Source organism: Poecilia mexicana, unplaced genomic scaffold (genome assembly GCF_051168715.1).
Source record: "Poecilia mexicana isolate PSO_F unplaced genomic scaffold, ASM5116871v1 scaffold_7, whole genome shotgun sequence".
Classification (NCBI taxonomy): domain Eukaryota; kingdom Metazoa; phylum Chordata; class Actinopteri; order Cyprinodontiformes; family Poeciliidae; genus Poecilia; species Poecilia mexicana.
This window is the reverse complement of record NW_028263376.1, coordinates 16208045-16235067: the sequence shown is the minus strand read 5'-3', so window position 1 is coordinate 16235067 and position 27023 is coordinate 16208045. Positions and strand designations below refer to the sequence as shown.

The 27023-nt window shown below is 38.9% G+C and overlaps 2 protein-coding genes across 2 annotated transcripts in view; both read right to left on the bottom strand.

Moving 5' to 3' along the window:
* Window positions 1-210: 210 nt before the first annotated feature.
* On the bottom strand, window positions 211-5724 carry LOC106920497 (C4b-binding protein alpha chain-like). The gene is made up of 8 exons (XM_014991525.2): window positions 5583-5724; window positions 5308-5496; window positions 4994-5093; window positions 3766-3839; window positions 3512-3691; window positions 3223-3402; window positions 2780-2842; window positions 211-1002 (listed from the first exon to the last, which is right to left on the bottom strand). The coding sequence occupies exons 1-8, from the start codon at window positions 5632-5634 to the stop codon at window positions 962-964; spliced, it is 879 nt and encodes a 292-aa protein (XP_014847011.1). The 5' UTR covers window positions 5635-5724; the 3' UTR covers window positions 211-961.
* A 1850-nt stretch (window positions 5725-7574) lies between these two features.
* LOC106920499 (complement factor H-like) overlaps window positions 7575-27023 on the bottom strand; it is a 32173-nt gene continuing 12724 nt past the window's right edge. Inside the window, exons 14-29 of the mRNA XM_088007520.1 lie at window positions 25109-25159; window positions 22007-22101; window positions 21710-21898; window positions 21396-21492; window positions 20654-20727; window positions 20394-20573; window positions 17506-17685; window positions 17231-17410; window positions 16485-16544; window positions 16059-16247; window positions 15746-15842; window positions 15003-15076; window positions 14743-14922; window positions 14397-14493; window positions 8165-8238; window positions 7575-8082 (exon numbers count right to left, since the gene is read on the bottom strand). Coding sequence (XP_087863646.1) covers window positions 8054-8082; window positions 8165-8238; window positions 14397-14493; window positions 14743-14922; window positions 15003-15076; window positions 15746-15842; window positions 16059-16247; window positions 16485-16544; window positions 17231-17410; window positions 17506-17685; window positions 20394-20573; window positions 20654-20727; window positions 21396-21492; window positions 21710-21898; window positions 22007-22101; window positions 25109-25159 — 1846 coding nt within the window. The 3' untranslated portion in view covers window positions 7575-8053. The remainder of the gene's footprint in view (window positions 8083-8164; window positions 8239-14396; window positions 14494-14742; window positions 14923-15002; window positions 15077-15745; window positions 15843-16058; window positions 16248-16484; window positions 16545-17230; window positions 17411-17505; window positions 17686-20393; window positions 20574-20653; window positions 20728-21395; window positions 21493-21709; window positions 21899-22006; window positions 22102-25108; window positions 25160-27023) is intronic.

The following is a 27023-nucleotide window of genomic DNA, read 5'->3' as shown; positions in this document are numbered from 1 at the left end:
GGCTATGATTCAGTTGGAAGTAAATGCCTTGTAATCAGAAGGTTGTCAGTTTGAATTCAGGTTCTATTTATTTAAACCTCAGGTTTCCTGACAACACTACATACTGGTGTAATATGTGAAAATGTGCAGTTCGAGTTGGGTAAATGTGACAAGAGTAAAAGGGTTTTGAGGAGTTGTACAAGTTTAAAAAAATAAATAAAAAAACAACACTTAGGTTTCTTATTTTATTGAAGAACTTCAAGTTCGGTTTGATCAAAATTATATCAACTAATATGTCCTCATATAAAATTTGCCAAAGAGAGGAAAAAGTGCAAACATTTTTTTGAGAATACATTCACAAAATTCCTTTGAGATGACAGTCAATACCAGTGTTCAAATACTCTAACACAGTAAGTAGATACAATTACTGATATAAACAACTGAAAGGTTTTTGGTAAACTGATTTCCTTTGATTCTGTCTATAACTTGGTTGATTCAATTAAATAATATGTACATTCTTAATGCAAACATTCAACAAGTGGTAAAAAAAAAAGGCATTTCATTTGAAAACTAACACAAACAATAATTTACAACACATGGCTTTTCCCCTTCAGGTATATGAAAGATGGCCACAGCAAAGGCACTTATGAGTGTTTTAACAGAGCCTAAAGTTTTCTTCAGTGTGAACATTAAACACAAACTATAATAAATAACACATTAAAAAAAGATTTTAAACAGCTAAATTTCACTTAAAACAACCTGAGTATAATATATAGAAACAAAGATGGGAGTAATAATGAATGTCTTTACAGCATGTTGTTACAGGATATTTTTAACTCTAAAAGTCATGAAAGTTACTTGAATCATAAAAGAGAGATTGGGGTTGAAGCGCTCATGTTGTAGTGGTAAACTTCCACTGAATTCCAGCAAATGAAAGGCAGATTCCCTCAGACGTCACGTTGTTCTTTTTAGGGCGACATTTTTACATCCAGTAGTTTTGAACCAACAGGATTGGGATGGTTACTATTGAAAAAAAGAGAACAAATAAAAGTAATTAAACAACTTGTAATGTGAAAAACAAATGTGTTTTACACTTTTTAAAACCTATAAATAGAGTAGTTTCAGGCGAGTTAGGGAGCAGAGTAATGTGGGTAAGAAAGAAAAAGAATAAAAATCTACTAAGCTGACCCAAAATTAAAACCACCAACAAGAATAACTTAAAGAAATCAAGTTGTTACAGCTGTTCATGTCAAATTATGCCCACATCATGGTCTTTATTTATCATTTGGGGAAATATCTATAAAAATAGGAAAGGCTTTTGCACCTGCACCACCAGTTTCAGCCTTTCTATGAAGAAGGAAAGTATAGAAGTATTTTGGTCAAGAGTGTGAGAGGGTCAGTGCTCTGCACACACATCTCAACTCCTGGTAGAAGCTACAGCTGCTTCTACCAGGCTGTTTTCCACTCCACCCCAGATTAAGGCCACATCCAATTGGAAACGATTGTAGGTGTATCTGTAGAAGTTTGCTTCTTGTGCTGAGCATCCACACAGATTCAACTTCTTGGGAGACCAGAAACAATCATTTCTGAAGCTGAGTTACAGAGTGGATACATTTCAGCTTCATTTATTACTAATTATGTGATACCACAAATGAAGTGCAACATTTAGAAGAAACTGTTCAGTACAACCAGTTAGTCAGTTTGTGACTTCCTGCAGCCCGAGCCACGCCACAAGCCTCAACTTCCTCCCTTCAAAAGTGAGGTTTGCTGTTGGAATGCTTTCATGAAACAGAACACTCGTTCTTCATTATCTTTCTAGTAACTTGGAGCGACTTGCATCACGATTACAGAAGAGTCCGACTGCCCTGTCCTAAAGATCTGTGTCACACTCAAATGACCGTTGTGGCTCTAAACACTACAGCTGACATCGTTTATCAAAGGTTGACACAGACTTGTCTTACAAAACTTTGTGCAAAGTCAATTTCCCTTTTTAGGATACAACAGTTTGTAGTTGGGGTAACCAGGCTAATGTTACACAAACACACACCTTTTAGCCATCTAACTGTACTACATGTATGGGAAATTTCAGAAAACAAGAAATATAAGGAAGTCACCGCAAAATAACGATTACAGTGTATACATTTTAAAAAGACTTGGAGAACACAATAACAGATTCTTCTCAGCAGATTTTTGTTGTATGACTGAAATACTGTCGAGCGTCTTCAGCTTAGACAAATTTGATCAACTCAGAGAAACCAACGTGTTCTTATAGGAGAGTTCTTACTTAAATCAATAAGACAAAGCTCAGGCTTTGATAGAAATAATTTGATAAAATGGTTAGATAAAAAATCCTATACACAAAGCCTTCAGAACAGTGTTTCACAGAAATTTTAAAAATAAAAAATCCCTATCCAGACAACAAACATGGAGTCCTCATAGGTGAATGAAAAAAATGTTTTACTTGATTTTTCTAGATGCTGATGAAAACCCTCACACTATTTTTACTGAAAAACATGCAGTGCTATTTAAATGTTTGACTGTTTCCTTAGAGATAGCTTAGTAATGAATACATTTGCATGACAACTGGATGGAATATGGCTTGTGATGTCTTCACATCACAAGCCATATCACTAAACTATCTGGTGAAATGTCAACTGGCAGCAGACCAAAGAGAGATAATCTTTTTTTATTATTATTAATTAAGTGCTGGTATTTTATCCATGCTGTTCTTCTGAGGCCATATTTTTGTGGGTAGGGAACAGAAAGATTATCTGCACGCCAATCAGAAATTGAAACTCACCTACAGCACCAGTAAGTCCTCCCACAAGAGCATTCCCGTTTCCCACAAGAGCATTCCCATTCTCTGAAAGGAAAAACAAAGCAAACTGATGAGAATGAAAAGAGAAAAACAAAATACAGCAAAAATTAGTGAAGAACATTTCTTACCAGAAGCTAATTTGATACAATGTGAGAAATAGACATTGAGGATTAGCTTCTTTCCATGTAACTCAGTTTTTCTACACTACATACCTAGATATGTAAAGCAGGAAAATGTGATGTGTTCCACAGATTTTTCTGATTTCCTGTTAGATGTATTTGTTTCATGACTAATTATGGTAAGTAATAAACATCTGCATAAATGTGGCTTATAACTGCCAAACTGTGCCGACTTCAGAGTACACGTCACTTATAGCAAGACAGTGAACATCGAATTACACTTGATTATTTTAATTGATGACTTACTGGTGCATTTTGGAAGACCAGGTGACCACTTGCTATCTATGTTACAAGTCACTGTAGGTTTTCCAATCATTGTGTATTCAGGTTTACATTTAAATGTCACTGTAGCCTTATATTTGTGCGGTGGTCGAGAGCCAGATTCCCAAAATCCATTTATAATCACAGGGTCTTTACATTCAACTCCTGAAAGTGAAAAAGAGTATTTTTTATTACAATTAGAATCACATTAATTAAACTTTTAGTTATACTTTTGAAGTTGAGGGAATTGAAAAAAAAAAAAAAAAACACTTACGGACACAGGTTGGGGCAGCAGAGGAGAATTTCCCATCTTCAGAACAAAATAAGTCCCTGGATCCACGAAGTTCAAGGCCTTTGTTGCAGGAGTACCGCACAACTTCTCTATAACCATAAAAGTCCTTCTTTGGACTGAATCTCCCATTTACAATTTCAGCTGGAGTGACACATTTCACCTCTACAAAACAAAATAATATTAATCAGACTTGGAGCGCATTTCAGCTAATAAGAGTGAACACAAAGATCACTGACCATCACATGTTGGCACCCTCCCCGTCCATCCCTGGACCTCACATCTCAGTACCGATTGCCCAACTAACATGTAGCTAGTAAAGGAAAAGGTTAAATGAATTTAATCTATCAAGTGCATTTACCAACACAAACCTAGATTGAACAGGCATTTAATTTCAACCTAGGTTGAAATTATTCACTACTTCCATTTTAAAATCCCACATAATCAGAAATGCAATGATTGATTCACTATAGTGTCTTTACTCAACAAAACCTTGAAGAAATACGGAAGTTGAGTAAAACAACACAGAGTGAGACACATATTCACACGCAGAACTAACAACCATGGGCACACAGACCAAAGGGCAATTTGGAGAGACCAGTTAACCAAACAATCATGTTTTTGGCTTGTGGGAAGAAGCTGGAGTACAAAAGGAGAAATGCTGAAAAAATCCCAGGCTGGAATCCCAAGTCCTGGGATTCTATTTAGAATCCCAGGATTCTGATTATTTTTTTATTGCGAGGCAACAGTGCTACCAACCACAGCCCAAGAAAATGAACAGTATTTTAAAATTGTACAGGTTATTTATCTACTACACTAAAGTAACATTAACTAAGTTAATTAACTAACATTAACTAAGGCAAGAGTGGGGTAAAATTTACATGGTTACTTAAAGACTATGTAAATAACTGCTAAATTGGAAAATTCTAGTTGTTCATTGGTCCAACAGTGACTCCTAGTGGTTAATTTATGCTTTCATTTTAAAGAACGGTAGATTTCTTCTTTGTTTATTCTGTGGTTACCTAGCAACACCCTGCGAGATGAGACGTTAGTTTATAAAGAAACAAATAAAAAATAGCGCCCTCGGAAAGCAGAATGAGGTATAAATATATGTAATAAGAAATGTATATTAAACTGTATATTAAGGAGTTAAAGGACATAACGTATTTTTTTGTGTATAACTGAATATTGATATGTTGATTTATACAGGAGCTGAGTATGTCCAAGGGTTCTGTATTCTTTTGTTTTATGCTACAGTTTTCACGGTGTCAATGGAAAGAAAGGTTGAGATTAAATTGCACCCGTTTGAAACTCCCTGCGTCTGGCTGTTCAATCCGAGAGGCCGCTACAGACTAATAAAATCAAAAGTAAGATGATTAATCCCAATTTATTGTGACTAGATGTGACTTTACACTCTGATAAATAAGAACATAAAACCTGTTTAGAAGATGCCATTGTGCTACTTACCCTGATCTGCAAGTGACCACAGCGGTATCACCAAACTCAGTCCCATCTTTATATTCAATATCACCTCGACTCACTTCTGGAAGAGCGCCACAGTTCCTCCCTGGAACAACACAATTACCAGGAATTACACTCATCCAGAATAAGTACATGTACATTTCAAAAAGAATGATTTTTATAACTGTAAAACACTTTACGACAGACTTACAGCTTGTTAGGAGTATGTTAAAGAAACTAACATTTTTAACTGGCAGTGCAACAACGCTACAACTGCAACTGCAGAATTATAAGTAGTGCAATTAGTAGACAATATTCACGCTCGCATTTCAGCCGCAGAGCGCTCCATGCGCCAGCTGAGCATGTGATCTGTGGAGACCCTCCAGCAGATGTGTAGCCAGGAGCACAGCTAAAAGAGACACTGGCCCCATCTTCAAACGTGCTCTTTGTAATGTACTCATCCCTCAAGTGCATGTTTGATCCTCCACTGGGTTTGGAACATTGCTGAGCTAGAAAACATTTTTTCCAAAAAGGCAATACGTTTAGTTGAGAAGTCAGAACTGAATGCATAGTTATTACTTTAGTTTGAACTCACCTACAGAAGTGATGGCGAGGCCAAAGCTACTCAGCAGAAAGAAGACATTCATGATGAGGCTCAGAAACACTGCAGCTCTTTTCTGGAGAAGAGAAAAGTAAACCGAGACGTAGCCACATTTGTTCAACCAAAACCATGTAAATCTAAAGAGACTTTGTGCTGAACTACATTTCCCATGTTAGCTTCAATGCTGTTATAAACCGTTTAGATTCAGGTTCCGTTAGATATAAAAAGAAGCTACCGTTACATCAACAACTACAAATTTGTTAGTAGAGTTATCCAAGTCATACTTAAAGAAGAAAGGCGTTTGAAAACGAATTATTTAAAGAAATGCGTAATTTTGTCAGTGTTTACCTTTTTGGCTCCTTATCTTTTAGATAAGTGTGCCTGTTGGGATTTTACCGCCCACCGGAAACACGTCATCATCTTACAAAAACAACTAGATTCTTTAACTTATTAAAATTTTTCTCTTATTTCACTGATTACATTAAAAATAAACTTATGGATTATATTGATGCCTTACAGTCTGTAAGTAGTTAAATCATTGACTTAAAATAAATTTTGATGTTTATAGCTACCATTAACCCCAAGTTGAGTTTCTTAGAAAAATTTATTAGACAATACAAAGGAAAAAAGGAAAACTGAATATTACAGATGGGAAAAAAGTGCTGTGTGTTTGTAACCTGGTTGTAATTCTGTTTTGTTATAATTACACAAAATGTCTTTTTTTTGATTATTTGTCTTGTTCCTTATACTGAAACACCTCTGTCATTGTTTTAACCGTGTTACTTTAAGATAGAAGCCCCTCTCTTTTATTTCTTCTTCTATGGTATTGTCTTTAAATTGTTTGTGCCCCTTAGCCCCTCCCCTTTTGTCATGTTGTCCTGCGAGAGAGGTGTGTGCGTTTTATTTTTCCATTTAAATACATTCAGTTTATTTGTAGATCTATTATGTTAATTTTTGTTATATACTTTTGTTTTGTGTAGGACTTGGAGCGGGCAGCCTTTAACACGGTTGTTTTGTCTGTATTCTCGTCAGGTATGTTGTATAAAAATGTTTATTTAGTTTTTTTTGTAAGTGGTGAGAGGTGTTTGCCCCCCCCTTTTGTCATGTTGTCCTGCAGGAGAGGACTTGGAGCGGGCAGCCTTTAACACGGTTGTTTTGTCTGTATTCTCGTCAGAAATAAACCAAGAATCATCTTTTAAAAGATAAACTGCGTCACAGCCTGTTCACTAAATAACCAGCACAACGCAGAAAAGAATCCGGTTACATGTTCACTCCTCCATCATGTGGCTGGGGAACGGGGGTGTTCTGTAGCTGCTGACCATGAAACCTCTTGGGTTGGTTGGTTGACTTTGGCCTCACTGCTGGTAGTTGGTTGCTGGCATCAGCTGTTGCTCCCCCTCCAGGTAGGTAGGTGTGTGGCACCCCTGGGGAGTCGAATCTGTGGCTCAGTACTGGTTCAGGGGTAAGTAGGTGGCCAGATGTTGCTGGAGATGTTTTCTAAGGTAGACGGCCAAATCAAATAAAATGTTTGTATGTGTAACTCTCCCTTTTTTCATGTTTAATTGTGAATAAATAAATAAATAAATGCCAGTTATATCACTTCCAAAATTCCAGTTAAACTTATATAAATTATCAGAATAGAATCACAATACAATAAATATTTCAAACAAAATGTAGTTCACAAAGTTTGTTTTTTTTCACAATAAAAGTGACACTAAAATAATAAGTTGCAGCTTCAGCTTCACACACTTTGTCATACACTCAGCAAACTACCAGACTATCATAGACCGTTGAGTAACGGGACTGCATGGCGTTGGTGCCGTTACCCGGATCGTGAAGCACCACAATCCAGGTAATGGCACCAAAGATGTAACCCTGTCCGTGCGAGATGACACCTCGCTGTTCCTTAGACTCTGCGTTGTGTTTTCTTTAATGGTTGTCGGAAGGACACTTGAGGCAGGAATCGGACACACATGGCGGAAAAGATCATGGTTCAGATCGTTTATTCGGACCACCCGACAGCGCAGCGACTTCGCCTTCAGAATTCACAGCAAATACAGCGTGTCAACATAAGTCTCGTAATGCAGTTATTATTATTTTTTTGTTTACAGATACAACATAAACATACAAAATAAACACAAAACGATACAAAACTAACTACTTGGACAATAAAAGTAACATCTGGCTACAGTGGGGAGCTGGCGATCAGTATTGCTTACCTTCATAATTCACGGCAAATACTGACCGTTGTACTGCCAGCGCACAGTAACAGACGCCAAGTACGGCGTTCTTCAATGGACACACTTGATCAACTTCCACAACACGAAAAAGAAATTTAACATTTTGGTGACATGCGCTGACATATTTAAAGCACTGTCCGTCATTTACATTCTGGAAACGATGGCGACCACTGTGTATTTATGTCGCATGTCACGGTAGACGAGCCATATATTATGTAACCAGGTTTACAGGTTGACAGAAGGTGAAGTTGCCCCTGAGAAAACAAAGAGTGTGTAATAAGGATAAAATCATCTTGAAGCTGAGAAGAAGCTGAGATGAACCAAAAGATCACCAACCGTCACATGTTGGTAACCTGCCAGACCATCCGTTGACTTCGCATCTAAAACTCGACCTCCCAACCAGCATGTAACTAATGAGTGGAGAAATAAAAAGCATTTATTTTAACTAAGAATTTTTACAACAATGAGACAAGCAAACAGACTGCTGTCTTAATTTCCCAGCAAAATTAGCAAAAAGAAATTGCTGCTACTTGCTTCCAACAACCAAAAGGGTTGAGATTCAGCTCAGCCGCTACACTTACATTTTACCATCAGCACATTTACAATAGATGCTTTGGTTAGTGGAGCATGTTACTGTCCGTTAATCTGGGAGACGACATCAGGCCAATACCACACAATTTGAAATCCATCATTCTACAGAATGACATAGCAAATAGAAAACACCTACAACTGTTTCTTCCTAACCAGTTTTTTGAAAGTCAAGCTGTACAACACAACAAGCTCCATTTCAGATGCAACAGGTTTTTGTTTGCATGGAATTACCACTGAATTCTTTGACAGTATAATTAGAAGAAAAAGACCTATGGAGCAGAGTATTTCTTTTATGTTCTTCAATGGGCTGCTTATATATATATATATATATATATATATATATATATATATATATATATATATATATATATACAAAATTCCCTTCTCACCCTCCGCGGGTGGTCTTTTTCATCCTCTGAGCTCGGGTCCTCTACCAGAGGCCTGGGAGCTTGAGGGTTCTGCGCAGTATCTTGGCTGTGTCTAGAACTGCACATTTCTGGACTGAGATGTCTGATGTTGTTCCTGGGATCTGTTTTAGCCACTGCTCCAGTTTGGGGGTGACTGCCCCGAGGGCCCCGATGACCACAGGCACCACTGTGGTCTTCACCTTCCAGGCCTTCTCCAGTTCCTCTCTGAGGCCCTGGTATTTCTCCAGTTTCTCGTGCTCCTTTTTCCTGATGTTGTAGTCACTTGGTATTGCTACATCCACCACAACGGCTTTCCTCTGTTCTTTATCCACTACCACAATGTACGGTTGGTTCGCCATTACCATCTTGTCTGTCTGGATCTGGAAGTCCCACAGGATCTTAGCTCGGTCATAGCTAAGACCTCCACCACCTTTGGGGGTGTTCCCCACTTTGATCTTGGGGCTTCCAGTCCATATTTTGCACAGATGTTCCTGTACACTATGCCCGCCAGTTGGTTATGTCGTTCCATGTACGCTTTCCCTGCCAGCATCTTGCACCCTGCTGTTATGTGCTGGACTGTCTCAGAGGCCTCCTTGCACAATCTACACCTGGGGTCTTGTCTGGTGTGGTAGATTTGAGCCTCTATTGCTCTGGTGTTTAGGGCCTGTTCCTGTGCAGCCAGGATAAGGGCCTCTGTACTGTCCTTGAGTCCAGCTTTTTCCAGCCATTGGTAGGATTTCCTGATATCAGCCACTTCAGTTATTTGTCGGTGGTACATCCCATGTAGGGGCTTGTCCTCCCATGATGGTTCCTCCAGCACCTCGTCCTCTGTTCCCCATTGTCTGAGACATTCGCTGAGCACATCGTCCGTTGAGGCTTTGTCCTTGATGTATTTATGGATCTTGGATGTTTCATCCTGGACAGTGGCTCTCACACTCACTAGTCCTCTGCCTCCTTCCTTATGGCTTGTGTACAGTCTCAGGGTGCTGGATTTGGGGTGGAACCCTCCATGCATGGTTAGTAGCTTCCGAGTCTTAACATCCGTGGCCTTTATGTCTTCCATTGGCCAGCTAATTATTCCGGCAGGGTATCTGATTACTGGTAAGGCATAGCTCTTTATTGCCTGGATCTTGTTCTTGCCATTGAGCTGGCTTCTCAGGACTTGCCTTGTTCGTTGGAGGTATTTGGCTGTGGCCCCTTTCCTTGTTGTCTCATCGAGGTTGCCATTTGCTTGTGGTATTCCCAGGTACTTGTAACCGTCCTCAATGTCTGCTATTGTTCCTTCTGGGAGTGAGACCCCTACTGTGTGGACGACCTTCCCTCTCTTTGTAACCATCCGGCCACACTTCTCTAGTCCGAATGACATCCCAATGTCAGTGCTGTAGATCCTGGTGGTGTGGATCAGTGAGTCGATGTCTCGCTCGCTCTTGGCGTACAGATTGATGTCATCCATGTAGAGGAGGTGACTGATTGTGGCCCCATTCTTGAGTCGGTATCCGTAGCCAGTCTTGTTGATGATTTGGCTGAGGGGGTTCAGGCCTATGCAGAACAGCAGTGGGGACAGAGCATCTCCTTGGTATATGCCACATTTGATGGACACTTGTGCAAGTGGTTTACAGTTGGCTTCAAGGGTGGTTTTCCACAGCCCCATCGAGTTTGCAATGGATTCTCTTAGAGTCCTATTGATCTTGTACATCTCGAAGCATTCAATGATCCAGGTATGTGGCATTGAGTCATAGGCTTTCTTGTAATCAATCCAAGCGGTGCACAGGTTGGTGTGTCGGGTTTTGCAGTCTCGGGTGACTGTGTGGCCTACAAGGAGTTGGTGTTTGGCTCCTCTGCTGTTTATGCCGATGCCCTTCTGTGCCGTGCTCATGTATTTATCTATGTGTCCGCTTATCTTAGCCACTATGATGCCTGATATGAGCTTCCATGTTGTAGATAAACAGGTGCTGTCCAGTTTTTCATACCCGAGACTCTTTCTTGGACACCTGCCACGGAGGTTAGCCACTGTACATTGCTGTTGTAGGACGCCTCCCTTTCCAGTATTGTTCAGTCTCCAGCCTTGGTGGGTCATTCTCTCTTGTGTATCTCTTTAGGCGGCTGGCCAAGGCTTGGAGTCTTTGTTTGGCAGTTTCGAGTGCTTCAGGTATGGGCATCTGGCTGTACTTCTTAGGTACTGATCTTTTCATTGCACCCCTATGGAGCTTTGACAGTTGGCTCACTTCCCTCCTTGATATCTTGATCTTAGCCTCTAACCGTCTTTTCCATGGTGGATATTGCATCTCATGGTTGCTCTTATAGCCAAGCATCTCAAGGATCACTGATGCTGAGTTGTATATCAGCTCATTGGTTTCTGTTATGGTGTTGGTAGAGATCATTCTCAATGCTGCATTCACATCTTCAATTAGACTTTCTGATGGTACTTCACTCAGCCGCTGTAGTTGGTGTCGGGGTTGTCTGGTGTTCATTTGGGCCATGATTCTCTCTCTCAGGTCAGCTGCTGCCTCGTTAGCTTTGATGGTTCGTTCATTACTGGGGCTACATACCCAGTTTCTGGGCGGGTAGTTGTAGTTAACTCTCCCCTGTCCTGACATCCAGGCTAACCATATTTCCGTCATTCTTTGCATGCATATATATATATATATATATATATATATATATATATATATATATATATATAAAAATAAAAATTCCCCTCTCACCCTCCGTGGGTGGTCTCTTTCATCCTCTGAGCTCGGGTCCTCTACCAGAGGCCTGGGAGCTTGAGGGTTCTGCGCAGTATCTTGGCTGTGCCTAGAACTGCACATTTCTGGACTGAGATGTCTGATGTTGTTCCTGGGATCTGTTTGAGCCACTGCTCCAGTTTGGGGGTGACTGCCCCGAGGGCCCCGATGACCACAGGCACCACTGTGGTCTTCACCTTCCAGGTCTTTTCCATTTCCTCTCTTAGGCCCTGGTATTTCTCCAGTTTCTCATGCTCCTTTTTCCTGATGTTGTGGTCACTTGGTATTGCTACATCCACCACAACGGCTTTCCTCTGTTCTTTGTCCACCACCACAATGTCCGGTTGGTTCGCCATTACCATCTTGTCTGTCTGGATCTGGAAGTCCCACAGGATCTTAGCTCGGTCATTCTCCACCACCTTTGGGGGTGTCCCCCACTTTGATCTTGGGGCTTCCAGTCCATATTTTGCACAGACGTTCCTGTACACTATGCCCGCCACTTGGTTATGTCGTTCCATGTACGCTTTCCCTGCCAGCATCTTGCACCCTGCTGTTATGTGCTGGACTGTCTCAGAGGCCTCCTTGCACAACCTACACCTTGGGTCTTGTCTGGTGTGGTAGATCTGAGCCTCTATTGCTCTGGTGTTTAGGGCCTGTTCCTGGGCGGCCAGGTTGAGGGCCTCCGTGCTGTCCTTGAGTCCAGCTTTCTCCAGCCATTGGTAGGATTTCCTGATATCAGCCACTTCAGTTATTTGTCGGTGGTACATCCCATGTAGGGCTTGTCCTCCCATGATGGTTCCTCCAGCACCTTGTCCTCTGTTCCCCATTGCCTGAGACATTCGTTGAGCACATCGTCCGTTGAGGCTTTGTCCTTGATGTATTTATGGATCTTGGATGTTTCATCCTGGACAGTGGCTCTCACACTCACTAGTCCTCTGCCTCCTTCCTTACGGCTCGTGTACAGTCTCAGGGTGCTGGATTTGGGGTGGAACCCTCCATGCATGGTTAGTAGCTTCCGAGTCTTAACATCCGTAGCCTTCATCTCTTCCATTGGCCAGCTAATTATTCCGGCAGGGTATCTGATTACTGGCAAGGCATAGCTGTTTATTGCACGGATCTTGTTCTTGCCATTGAGCTGGCTTCTCAGGACTTGCCTTATTCGTTGGAGGTATTTGGCTGTGGCTCCTTTCCTTGTGACCTCAGCCATTTGCTTGCTGTATTCCCAGGTACTTGTAGCTGTGCTCTATGTCTGCTATTGTTCCTTCTGGGAGTGATACCCCTTCTGTGTGGACGACCTTCCCTCTCTTTGTAACCATCCGGCCACATTTCTCTAGTCCGAATGACATCCCAATGTCAGTGCTGTAGATCCTGGTGGTGTGGATCAGTGAGTCGATGTCTCGCTCGCTCTTGGCGTACAGCTTGATGTCATCCATGTAGAGGAGGTGACTGATTGTGGCCCCATTCTTAAGTCGGTATCCGTAGCCAGTCTTGTTGATGATTTGGCTGAGGGGGTTCAGGCCTATGCAGAACAGCAGTGGGGACAGAGCATCTCCTTGGTATATGCCACATTTGATGGACACTTGTGCAAGCGGTTTGCAGTTGGCTTCAAGGGTGGTTTTCCACAGCCCCATTGAGTTTGCAATGAAGGCTCTTAGAGTCCTATTGATGTTGTACATCTCTAAGCATTCAATGATCCAGGTGTGTGGCATTGAGTCATAGGCTTTCTTGTAATGCCCTTCTGTGCCGTGCTCATGTATTTATCCATGTGTCCGCTTATCTTAGCCGCTATGATGCCTGACATGAGCTTCCATGTTGTAGAGAGACAGGTTATCGGCCGATAGTTGGATGGGACTGAACCCTTTGAGGGGTCCTTCTGGATCCCTCAAAGGGTTTCAAGGATCACTGAAATTGGTTTCTGTTATGGTGTTGGTAGGGATTGTTCTCAATGCTGCATTCACATCTTGAATGAGACTTTCTGATGGTACTTCACTCAGCCGTTGTAATTGGCGTCGGGGTTGCCTGGTGTTCATTCGGGCCACGATTCTCTCTCTCAGGTCAGTTGCTGTCTCGTTCAGCTTTGATAGTTCGTTCATTACGAACTATCGTTCATTATATATATAATGAACTATCGTTCATTATATATATATATATATATATCGTTCATATATTATATATATATATATATATATATATATATATGCAGAATATGGACTGGAAGCCCCGAGGTCAAAGTGGGGAACACCCCCAAAGGTGGTGGAGAATGACCGAGCTAAGATCCTGTGGGACTTCCAGATCCAGACAGACAAGATGGTAATGGCGAACCAACCGGACATTGTGGTGGTGGACAAAGAACAGAGGAAAGCCGTTGTGGTGGATGTAGCAATACCAAGTGACCACAACATCAGGAAAAAGGAGCATGAGAAACTGGAGAAATACCAGGGCCTCAGAGAGGAACTGGAAAAGGCCTGGAAGGTGAAGACCACAGTGGTGCCTGTGGTCATCGGGGCCCTCGGGGCAGTCACCCCCAAACTGGAGCAGTGGCTCAAACAGATCCCAGGAACAACATCAGACATCTCAGTCCAGAAATGTGCAGTTCTAGGCACAGCCAAGATACTGCGCAGAACCCTCAAGCTCCCAGGCCTCTGGTAGAGGACCCGAGCTCAGAGGATGAAAGAGACCACCCACGGAGGGTGAGAGGGGAATTTTTTTATTTTTTTTATATATATATAGTTATAGTTATATATAGTTTTACATTTTGTTTCAATAAAAGCATTACATCATGACTTCACTGTTTACATACACAAAAGGTGCACTCTTAGATAAAGTTATACTTTTGTTACTAACCCTGGGTTACAAGTGACCGTAGCTGTATCACCAAACTCATTTCCGTCATAACTAACTTCACCATGAGGCACCTCACCCAAAGTGCCACAAGATTTCCCTGGAACAAGAAAAGGGAACAAAATTACATTGAAACTACAATTTATTGTACATTGCTACTAAAAACATGTGGGGAATTATAGTAAAGTAGCATTTTATAATGTTAAACTATAAGTGTTTTTATTTTTTTTTTTGAGAATACTACAATTTCAGGGAATTCCTTTCAGGGAAAGGAAATTATTATTGTCACAACAGTAATAAGTCATGATTTTGTTATCAAATTTGAGACTAAAAACAGCCCAATACTTACTGACACAGGTTGGAGGAGAAGGGCAGAATTTCCCCTCATCAGAGCAGATTGTGTCTGTTGGTCCATTAAGTACAAATCCTTTGTAGCAGGAGTACCGCGCAGAGTCTCCGAAATTATAGAACTCTTTCGGTGGATAAAATTCGCCGTTTGCAACTGGTGCTGGTGTGGTACACTGCACCGCTGCAAAACAGAATTAAGTTTTTCATATTTCAGATCCTTTCAACCTTCAAGAAGCTGAGATGAACCAAAAGATCACCAACCGTCACATGTTGGTAACCTGCCAGACCATCCGTTGACTTCGCATCTAAAACTCGACCTCCCAACCAGCTTGTAACTAATGAGTGGAGAAACAAAAGGCATTTATTTTAACAACACTGAGACAAGCAAACAGACTGCTGTCTTTATTTCGCAGCAAAATTAGCAAAAAGAAAATGCTGCTACTTGCTTCCATCAACCAAGAGGGTTGAGCATCAGCTCAGCCGCTACACTTACATTTTACCATCAGCAAATTTGCTTTGGCTTTGGCTGGGGATTTTTCTATAGCATTGCTGTGTGTGTTACCACAATGACAGGAAGGATTTCAGTAATTATCTTAGTGGAGCATGCTACTGCCTGTCAATCTGGGAGAGGATACAAGGCCAATACCACACAAATTGAAAACCAACATTCCACAGCAAGGCAGATTATTAGCGAATAGAAAACACCTAGAATCGTTTCTAATTAGCCTTACGTTTTTGAAAGTCAAGCTGTGCAACACACAAAGCTCCATTTCAGACGCTACAGGTTTTTGCTTTGCATGAAATTATCACTAAATTCTCTGACAGTATATTTAGAAGAAAAATACCTATTTTAGTATTTTTTTTATGCTCTTCAACGGGTTGGTTATATATATTTTTTCAGACAAGTTTTACATTTTGTTTCAATAAAAGCATTACAGTATGACTTCACTGTTTACATACACAAAAGGTGCACTCTTGGATAAAGTTATACTTTTGTTACTAACCCTCGGTTACAAGTGACCGTAGCTGTATCACCAAACTCATTTCCGTCATAACTAACTTCACCATGAGACACCTCACCCAATGTGCCACAAGATTTCCCTGGAACAAGAAAAGGGAACAAAATTACATTTAAACTACAATTTATTGGACACTGCTACTAAAAACATGTGGGGAATTATAGTAAAGTAGCATTTTATAATGTTAAAATATAAGTGTTTGATTTTTGAGAATACTACAATTTCAAACTGTGAGTAAAATTATTCTACTGTTGTATCATGGAGAATTTCATGGTGTGTTTTATTAAATAATACTCACTTTCACATCGCAGCCGCACAGAACTCCATGTGCCAGAAGTGCATGTGATAGATGCAGATCCTCCAGCAGATGTGTAGCCGGGATCACAGACAAAAGAAACTTTGCTCCCATCTGGAAATGTTTGCTGGGTAATGTAGTCATCCCTCAAATTCATGTGGGCTCCTGCAAGAGGTCTGGAGCAATCTTGTGCTAGATTTTTTACAAATTGAAGAATTTGTTGAAAAGATGGGCATGAGAATTGAAAGAGCTTCAATTACTGATAATTAGTTATTCACTTCACTTTAGTGGTCATGATGACATACCTGAGCAGCATCACGTTTTTTTTATTTTTTTTTTGAGCAGCTCCCACATTTGCAGCGCTCCTATCTATATCATATTGCAAAATCAGGAATTTTTCACAAGATGCATGTAAGTTAACATACTTACCTTTAGGTTTTTTTGTGGTGATAGTGGGAGTAGCAGTGGTAACAGAAGGTGGAGTTGCCCCTGAGAAAAACAAAGAGTATAATAAGGAGAAAATCATCTTGGTACCATTAATTCCTGATATTTAAAATAATTAAAGAAATATAAGCTGAACAGCCTGGAATTCAGCATCTGAAGAAATGACTTACAAATACATAATCTAAAAAAAACTACTTTTAACTTTGAAGTCTGTAAAAAAGGTCTAAAAATATCTTACACAATTTTCCAAACAGGAAAAAGTCTGTCACACCCCATGCTCAGTAATATGATCGAATCCACTCATCTTTGCCTAAATTCAACTTCAGATAAAGTCACATGTCAAGAAGGGGAAGTGTGATAAGTCAAATTTCCTGTTCATAGAAAAAAAAAATATTCTCCACAAATTCAAATTAGAGATAGTAATTAAGAAATTATTTTAAGTAGGAAATGTAAACAAAATATCAGTACCACATAATACAGCACATTATCTGAAGGATGCAAACATAGAGGACTGTGGCAAATGATACAGGTTTACGGGTGTGGGGTCGGTTGGACCCCATATGTAAACACAAGGGTTAATTGATCAACAATTACCAGCCCCAATTGCCACACGGCAGAGCCTCACAGAGTCACTTTTTAGGAGCTTTTTTCATTACCATGTAGGGAAATTAATGTTCAGATTATGATGTGCATTATTTTATTAGTGTTTATTTTTTTCCCCACATACTTACCTTTACATTCTGGTAACGATGGCGACCACTGGTTATTTGTATCGCATATCACAGTAGATGGGCCATACATTATGTATCCAGGTTTACAGCTGTACGTCACTGTAGCCTTGTGTTTATGTGGAGGCCGAGAACCACTTTCAAAGACAGCATTTTCAATTACAGGATCTTTACATTGAACCTCTAAAAGCGAAGGGAAAGGAAATTATTATTGTCACAACAGTAATCAGTCATGATTTTGTTATCAAATTTGAGACTAAAAACAGCCCAATACTTACGGACACAGGTTGGAGGAGAAGGGGAGAATTCCCCATCATCAGAGCAGATTGTGTCTGTTGGTCCATTAAGTACAAATCCTTTGTAGCAGGAGTACCGCGCAACGTCTCCGAAATTATAGAACTCTTTCGGTGGATAAAATTCGCCGTTTGCAACTGGTGCTGGTGTGGTACACTGCACCGCTGAAAAACAGAATTAAGTTTTTCATAAACACAAAACACAACTTCTAATTTGTTCAGATTAGACTTGCAGGCACTACTTGCAACACTGATTTTAGTCCATTCCTACAAGCATATAAGATAAAACAGACAACAACTCTCTACTGTTGTTGTGAGGAATAGCCATTTTGCAATGGAAAGTTGGTCTTAGAAATCGTAATGTGGGGTAGTCAGAGTTTCTCTCACTTTCAGAGAGAAATGTCCGACTTCGGGGAGCGTTTCCAGATCCAACTAGAAACTTGGAATTTCTGAGTTTGAGGACAACATTCACTTGCTGCTTAAAACTGCATATTTAACCCATTAACAGGTAACATGGTGACTGGATAATTAGTTATTCACTTCACTTTAGTGGTCATGATGACATACCTGAGCAGCATGATTGCTTTTTTTATTTTATTTGAGGAGCTACAATATCGCTCCCACATTTACATCGCTCCTATCTATATCATATTGCAAAATCAGGCATTTTTCACAAATTACATGTAAGTTAACATACTTATCCCGAGTAAAAAAAGTATACTTTAGTATACCATATTTTAACATACTTTATCATACTTTGATTGATGTACTTAAACTGTACTATTTTCGAACAACTTTTTTTGTGCTTAGTATATTTTAATGGTATCTAAATAGTATTACATTACAATTTTAGAATACTTAGTACACATTAACGTACTTTTTTGGAACAACTTCAAGTTGTACTTAGTATACTTTTTCATGTACTATTTATATATTCAGATTATGATGTGCATTATTTTATTAGTGCTTTTTTTCACTGTAGCCTTGTGTTTATGTGGAGGCCGAGAACCACTTTCAAAGACAGCATTTTCAATTACAGGATCTTTACATTGAACCTCTACAACCCCTGGCAAAAAGTATGGAATCACCAGTCTTGGATGAGCAGTCATTCAGACATTTCATGCTGTGAAACAAACTCGGATCAAAAACATGATACAATATTAAGGTCATTCCAAAGTGCAACTTGTTGGCTTCAGGAACACTCAAAGAAATGAAGAGAAAACATTGTGGAAGTCAGTGAATGATACTTTTATTGACCAAGCACAGGGAAATAAATATGGAATCACTCAATTCTGAGGAAAAAAGTATGGAATCACTCAAATTGGAGGTAGAAAAAAGGACACACCCAGTCTATTTCCTTTCCCTAAATGGACACCTGCCCCAGATTAGATGTGCCCGTTAGTGTGCAGTTCAAAACACCTGCAGTCATGACACCTTGGAGGGCTGCTGGACGAAGTGGAGTGGCGAGAACCATGACTCCAACAAGAGAAATGTCCCTTGAAACAAAAGAGAGGATTGTGAAACTTCTTGAAGAAGGTAACCCTTCACGCATGGTTGCTAAAGATGTGGGCTGTTCACAGTCAGCTGTATCCAAGATATGGTCCAAACACAAACAGCATGGAATGGTTGTTAAAGCCAAGCATACTGGTAGACCAAGAAAGACATTAAAGCGTCAAGACAAACAACTAAAGGTCATTTGTCTTGAAAACCAAAAAAGTACAACTAAACAGATGAAGTATAAATGGGAGGAAGTTGGAGTCAATGTATGTGACCGAACCGTAAGAAATCGCCTAAAGGAGATGGGATTTCAATACAGGAAAGCTAAATGAAAACCAGCATTGACACCTAACCATAAAAGAACAAGATTCCGATGGGCTAAGGAGAGGCAATCATGGACTGTGGATGACTGGATGAAAGTTGTCTTCAGTGATGAGTCAAGAATCTGCATTGGACAAGGTGATGATGCTGGAACTTTTGTTTGGTGCCGTTCCAGTGAGATTTATGAAGAGGCCTGCCTGAAGAAAACAACCAAATTTCCACAGTCCTTGATGATATGGGGCTGCATGTCAGGCAAAGGCACTGGGGAGATGACTGTGGTTAATTCTTCTATCAATGCACAAGTTTACATTGACATTTTGGACAGTTTTCTCATCCCTTCAATTGAACAGATGTTTGGAGATGATGAAATGATTTTCCAAGATGACAATGCATCGTGCCATAGGGCAAAAACAGTGAAGGCATTCCTTGAAGAAAGACACATTCAGTCGATGTCATGGCCTGCAAATAGTCCAGATCTCAACCCAATAGAAAACCTGTGGTGGAGATTGAAAAAAATGTTCCACAAGAAGGCTCCAACCTGCAAAGCTGATCTGGCAACTGCTATCAAAGAGAGTAGGCACCAAATACTGTTTGTCCCTCATCAAGTCCATGCCTCAGAGACTAAAAGCTGTTATAAAAGCCAAAGATGGTGCAACTAAATACTAGTGATGTATTTTGAATGGTCTTTTGTTTATGTGTTTTTCATGATTCCATACTTTTTTCCTCAGAATTGAGTGATTCCATATTTATTTCCCTGTGTTTGGTCAATAAAAGTATCATTCACTGACTTCCACAATGTTTTCTCTTCATTTCTTTGAGTGTTCCTGAAAGCCAACAAGTTTTACTTTGGAATGACCTTTATATTGTGTCATGTTTTTGATCCGAGTTTGTTTTACAGCATGAAATGTCTGAATGACTGCTCATCCAACACTGGTGATTCCATACTTTTTGCCAGGGGTTGTAAAAGTGAAGGGAAAGGAAATTATTATTGTCACAACAGTAATCAGTCATGATTTTGTTATCAAATTTGAGACTAAAAACAGCCCAATACTTACTGACACAGGTTGGAGGAGAAGGGCAGAATTTCCCCTCATCAGAGCAGATTGTGTCTGTTGGTCCATTAAGTACAAATCCTTTGTTGCAGGAGTACCGCGCAGAGTCTCCGAAATTATAGAACTCTTTCGGTGGATAAAATTCGCCGTTTGCAACTGGAGCTGGTGTGGTACACTGCACCGCTGAAAAACAGAATTAAGTTTTTCATATTTCAGATCCTTTCAACCTTCAAGAAGCTGAGATGAACCAAAAGATCACCAACCGTCACATGTTGGTAACCTGCCAGACCATCCGTTGACTTCGCATCTAAAACTCGACCTCCCGACCAGCATGTAACTAATGAGTGGAGAAATAAAAAGCATTTATTTTAACAACACTGAGACAAGCAAACAGACTGCTGTCTTTATTTCGCAGCAAAATTAGCAAAAAGAAAATCCTGCTACTTGCTTCCATCAACCAAGAGGGTTGAGCATCAGCTCAGCCGCTACACTTACATTTTACCATCAGCACATTTGCTTTGGCTTTGGCTGGGGATTTTTCTATAGCATTGCTGTGTGTGTTACCACAATGACAGGAAGGATTTCAGTAATTATCTTAGTGGAGCATGCTACTGCCTGTCAATCTGGGAGAGGATACAAGGCCAATACCACACAAATTGAAATCCAACATTCCACAGCAAGGCAGATTATTAGCGAATAGAAAACACCTAGAATCGTTTCTAATTAGCCTTACGTTTTTGAAAGTCAAGCTGTGCAACACACAAAGCTCCATTTCAGACACTACAGGTTTTTGCTTTGCATGAAATTATCACTAAATTATCTGACAGTATATTTAGAAGAAAAATACTTATTTTAGTATTTTTTTATATTCTTCAACGGGTTGGTTATATATATTTTTTCAGACAAGTTTTACATTTTGTTTCAATAAAAGCATTACAGTATGACTTCACTGTTTACATACACAAAAGGTGCACTCTTAGATAAAGTTATACTTTAGTTACTAACCCTCGGTTACAAGTGACCGTAGCTGTATCACCAAACTCATTTCCGTCATAACTAACTTCACCATGAGGCACATCACCCAATGTGCCACAAGATTTCCCTGGAACAAGAAAAGGGAACAAAATTACACTAAATCTACAATTTATTGGACACTGCTACTAAAAACATGTGGGGAAAATATAGTAGAGTAGCATTTTATAATGTTAAACTATAAGTGTTTGATTTTTGAGAATACTACAATTTCAAATTGTGAGTAAAATTATTCTACTGTTGTATCATGGAGAATTTCATGGTGTGTTTTATTAAATAATACTCACTTTCACATTGCAGCCGCACAGCACTCCATTTGCCAGCAGTGCATGTGATAGATGCAGATCCTCCAGCAGATGTGTAGCCGGGATCACAGACAAAAGAAACTTTGCTCCCCTCTGGAAATATTTGCTGGATAATGTAGTCATCCCTCAAATTCATGTGGGCTCCTGCAAGAGGTCTGGAGCAATCTTGTGCTAGATTTTTTACAAATTGAAGAATTTGTTGAAAAGATGGGCATGAGAATTGAAAGAGCTTCAATTACTGTCAGGTTGCGCATGCTCCGTGTCCCCGTTTGAACTAACCTTGAGCAATTATGGCAAAGCCAAGACTGCAGAGTATAAAGACAGCTGTAATACCCATGGCAGGATCTGGGACAGTAATCCAGTGACAACAGTTTCTTTCCGGGAAAAGATGCAAACAAATATAAACAAGAAAGTGGTTTAAATAAAACAATCAGACAGCAAGCTCTAAATGTTTTAAATACGAACAATGACAGCCATACAGTGTCAATAATTGTCATGTTAGACCTTGAGCGCAATCCCAGGGGTCTCGGGTTGGGGTGGTGGGGTGGGTGGGGTAAATCATAAAACAAACCTTTGTATTTAAACAATATCAATATGAAAAGGCAATGGAAATACAGAACAAAATATATCTGCCATTCATCTAAGAAAAAAAGTAAGAATGTCACAACAATGGTTCAGTGTGTGGGAGGAGCAACAGCTGTAACGGCACATGCTCTGAAGTGAGTTAGCTGTGGCTCTACAGCACAAACAAAAAACCCTCCAGTCACTAAATACTTTAAGCAAAAGACATGTTACACATTTTATATACTTTCACTGCTCAATAAGGTGAAACACATTAACAATAACAATCAGACTGCAGATTGTTATTTTATTATTTTGGCTGTATCGTGATAAACTGCCTCATTATTCCTTAAAACAAAACTGGCTCAACTGGCTACATTGCTTTCATCGACTTAGCTCTTTTTTCTGTCGAAGGTAGCCAATATTTCAATTATATTTAGCTCTCAAGCTCTTACTTCAATAACAAGAGTTTGAGCAGTACTACTAGAGCAGAGGGTTATTTCAGAACAGCTGACAGTAAAAAAAAAAAAAAAAGTATGCCTTTATTTCTTGTCATCTTCAACGTACAGCCTTTAAAACCACAAAATAAAATCTGGTGCTGAGCCTTAAGTTTAAGTTATGATACTCCCAGCTATTCAGTTTCTTCATATTTATAGGTTCTCAGCCATCCAGGACATGAAAAAACTAAATAAATAAATAAAATTAAAGCAACTTAAGTTACAATTTAAATAACACAACTTGTACTAAGAGCCACTGCAATAAATAAATATTTATGAGGAATTTCATTAAGTGGAGTTACTCATTAAAACTTGTTTTTATTTAGAGCCTTAAGTTTTTGTAAAGGAGTAGCAGAGATTAGATCAGTTTGACTTTGTGGGTCTCGGTTGAGAAAAACACATTTGCTATGTATCACTTACTAGTCATTTTTGTCCTGCAGTTTGAAAACAAAACAAAAAAATTAAACCACATTTTGTTACATTTAACTTTAACTTTGCCAAGCCCCCCAAAATTGCTCTTAAGAAATTTCCCTATTTATGATTCCCCCCAAAAATGAGTTTGGATTTATTCCCTTGTGTTGGACAGAAGATTCGGTAAAACCAAATCCCACTAGTATATATGAAAGAAAGCATCCATTGTAATAAATTACCATATGTCTAAAACAGAGTTATTGCTTGTACTCCAAGCAAATTCTGTTTACATCACCAAATCAGCTTAGCGCAAGATTGGCAAAAATGCCAACATAATTTTATTGTGTTTCAGGAAACCCAACTCGACAAACATCATGCAAAAGAAACACAGCAATAAACTAGTGTTAAAAGAAAATAAGTACCTTGGCTATTGTATCTACAATGTGGGCATTAAAGCATTATGGAAAAAACGGCTTAAATTAATCCTATGTAATGTAATGTAACTTCAGTTTAATGTAATGCAAGCTGAAGTTGCTATAGGATTATTAATTGTGAAAAACAAAGGAAAAGTACGCCAGAAAGTCTGAACAGCTGTCGATAAATAAATATTTGTGTTGGAGCTATTTATCAATTTGTATTTTGTCAGTTTATTATTTAGGTTTTTGTATTATTTACATAGTTTATTTGTAGTTTGTTGATTTTATTTTTTTGTTTCATTATTTTTGTTCTTTGTTTTTTCTAAGCAATTAAGACAGAAAGAACTGCGGGTAAATTTTCTATGGAGGGACTGGTATGCACTGGGTTAAAATAAAATAAAATAATGACAAATAAAATAAATCTAGCAACAGGAAAGAAACTAAAGTGGACACAGCAATAAGCCAAGAGAGGACAATACTAATCAAAGGAAACTAAATGAAAATGAATGAAGAACAAAATGCAAGAATAAACTAAGAAACTAAAGTAAATACAGAGTATGGCAAGACCTTTCGAGCAATAATTAATACAGAGGACTGTATGGCAAGAATAAACAGACACTATTTCCAGAAAAAGGTAAAATAATATTGATGAAGTGCCATGGGTTTGTTGAGACAACATCTAATACTGAGAATATATCTTACAGACCATAACAGTAACAAAGTTGTCACTTATTTATGTTTTTAATTAGATTTGATATATTTATTTCTTCAAAATTATTTTTCATGTCAGTGTTAATGTCATGAGGCTGATGACTCCATGACACTTTCAATTTGACTCATTAGGATTTGATTAAGAACCAGATTTGTTCTTTGTCATTTCTGTCCAGTAAAACTATTAATCTATAATCAATAGACATGTCTATATAAAGATATAATCCATGTTTCTGTCTCATTTTTGTATGGCATTAAAAGGATCTGAAACTTTTGTTTTTCCACTGACAGCTCTGGTTTGCACAATAAATGCCATGTGGGTGAAGTTTTATGGATGAAACTCTGATGTCCCATTCTCCTGAAGGCAGCACAGAGCTGCACCACCAGAAACAGAAACACTGAAGAGAAGACGAGCTATGATTAATGTAGTTACAGTTCTATCCATGTTTTAATGTTGCAGAGCTCAGTTGGTTTGCAAATAGATCAAAGTTTAAACTGCCATTGTTGTTCATCTTTTATCTGCTCATTTTGTGCAATATTTAACAACTACAAAATGGCAAAGAATAAGAATATTTTTTTCCACTCTGTTTGGCTGATATTAGGCCTACAGATTTTAAATTGAATGTTCATTGCATTTTTCATAAACGCCTGTGAAAATAATTTCTATTCACATGGCTTTTTTGTTCTCTGGAAAATTATTTTTGATTATAAATACAGAAACAAGCATAGAAATCAAAACAATAGTGATAGTAATACTAATAATAAAATAACAGTCAGTAGCCTACAAAGTCTTTGGTGGGGGGCGGTGAGGGACCTGGATAAAGGCCAGGGGGTCGCTGGCCCAAAAAAGGTTGAGAAACACTGGTGTAGAACAACCTTCAAGTTTTGGACTTTGGGCTTGTTTTGTCTGCCTACGAAATTTCACCCCAGTGCAGCAATAGTTGCTAATTATCGAACTTTTATTAATCTTTGGTTTGACAAATTGCCACTACAATTTGTATTCGATAAAAACAGGCACCAGGTTCGGCAACAGGTGAAGGTTATTTAAACAGACACTAGCAAACATAACTTAAACAAACTGAAAATTGCACCATTCTTTGTTCTTTTTTAGATTAATCTAATAGATTCGGATTTACCAACTTTAAACACGTCTCAATCAAACACGAAGATTCAGCATGCTGGTGGGTACTTACTTTTAGTGCACTCTGGGAGGAGGGCGTAATCAGAAGTAACAGTGATTTGGGTGATACTTGCATCATAGCTGTCAAGTTTCTGGTTTGTTAATACAAGATAAGTTGCAGTCGGTGAGTATATGGCAGGCCGTTTTAACATAAATTCGGTTTTACCGCCCTTACATTCCAGATATCTGAAATAATTTTATGAATATCGTAAAATAGTATAATTAGTATAACTAATTTACGATATTTCTAATAATATTTTGAGTTGTATGGAGATTTCTATTAAAGATATCTACAATTAATTACTATCTGAAATACACATTTCAGATATATACAATTAATTTCATAAAGGAAATTCAAGATATCTCGATTTCAGAGGCGGATCACTAGTACAGAAAAATACACTTTTCAGCCTTTATTTTAATTACAAAGAAAAAATATATACACACACAATTAGACAACTGCCTCCAAACAATATTGCAGTTACCACCCCTTTTCCACCCCAGCTTGCGACTATGAATTCAATAAATAGTTTTTGCAAATCGGACATTAAGCGCACAAATTTTTTTTTCTGACAACATTGAATGCAACACAATGTAACCTAACACCTACTGCCAAGTGCACCCCGCTGCAGCAAACAGAAAGGGGCAGGGACGGACTACCGTCAGTCTAATATCTTATTTGGAAATGGGACCTTTTATCTTTGGAAATAGGACCATTTAATTTTTGGAAATGGTACCATTGCAATGCGGAAGTGAAGGGAGGGCTATTTCCTACTTCTAGCTTACAGAAAATTCTGAGCAGTCTATAAAATAACAAAGGAGCTATAAGCCATCCTCCAGGCAGGTTTGAAATGACACACTGTAAAATGTTGAATATCAGACTTCTCTTAACTAAAGAAAACGATGGTACACAGCTGCTAAACTATCAACGGCATGTGGTAGTGGACCCAAATTAGAAACAAAATAAATTCAAGCAGGATGCAACGCAAAAAGTTTCAGAAAATAGGTGTACAATATTGGTTAAAATTCTGAATACTTAACCTAGTGAGTAATTTCACTGAAAGAAATTCACAAATTAAATTAAATGCAGCAACACTCATGAAAGTAAATTTTACTCAAGTAAACTCAAATCCAACTAGTGAATAATGCAACTAGTTACCATATCTGAAGATAACTAAGCATCTCTGCAAACTTCTAGAGACACAAACATTTTAATTTCTTCGCCACCGACAATCTTGATTGGGACATCCTCCTGTCAATGATCTTTTACCAGAATTATTTGATTAGAGAATGCACTAATCTTATGTACTCTCTAGACTTTGCACTTTTTAAACGATTTTTTCACATTACTTTTCATGAAGAACCAAGCAATTGATAGTTAGTCTGAAAGGGATTAGGCTAATCATTTGGGTTAATGGTTGAAACTCTGAATAGTATTGATTTGTGCTTCAAAGACAAAGCAAGAGCTCAACATGGTTTAAACAAGATGCTGCCCTAAAATACAACATCCATCACTAGTA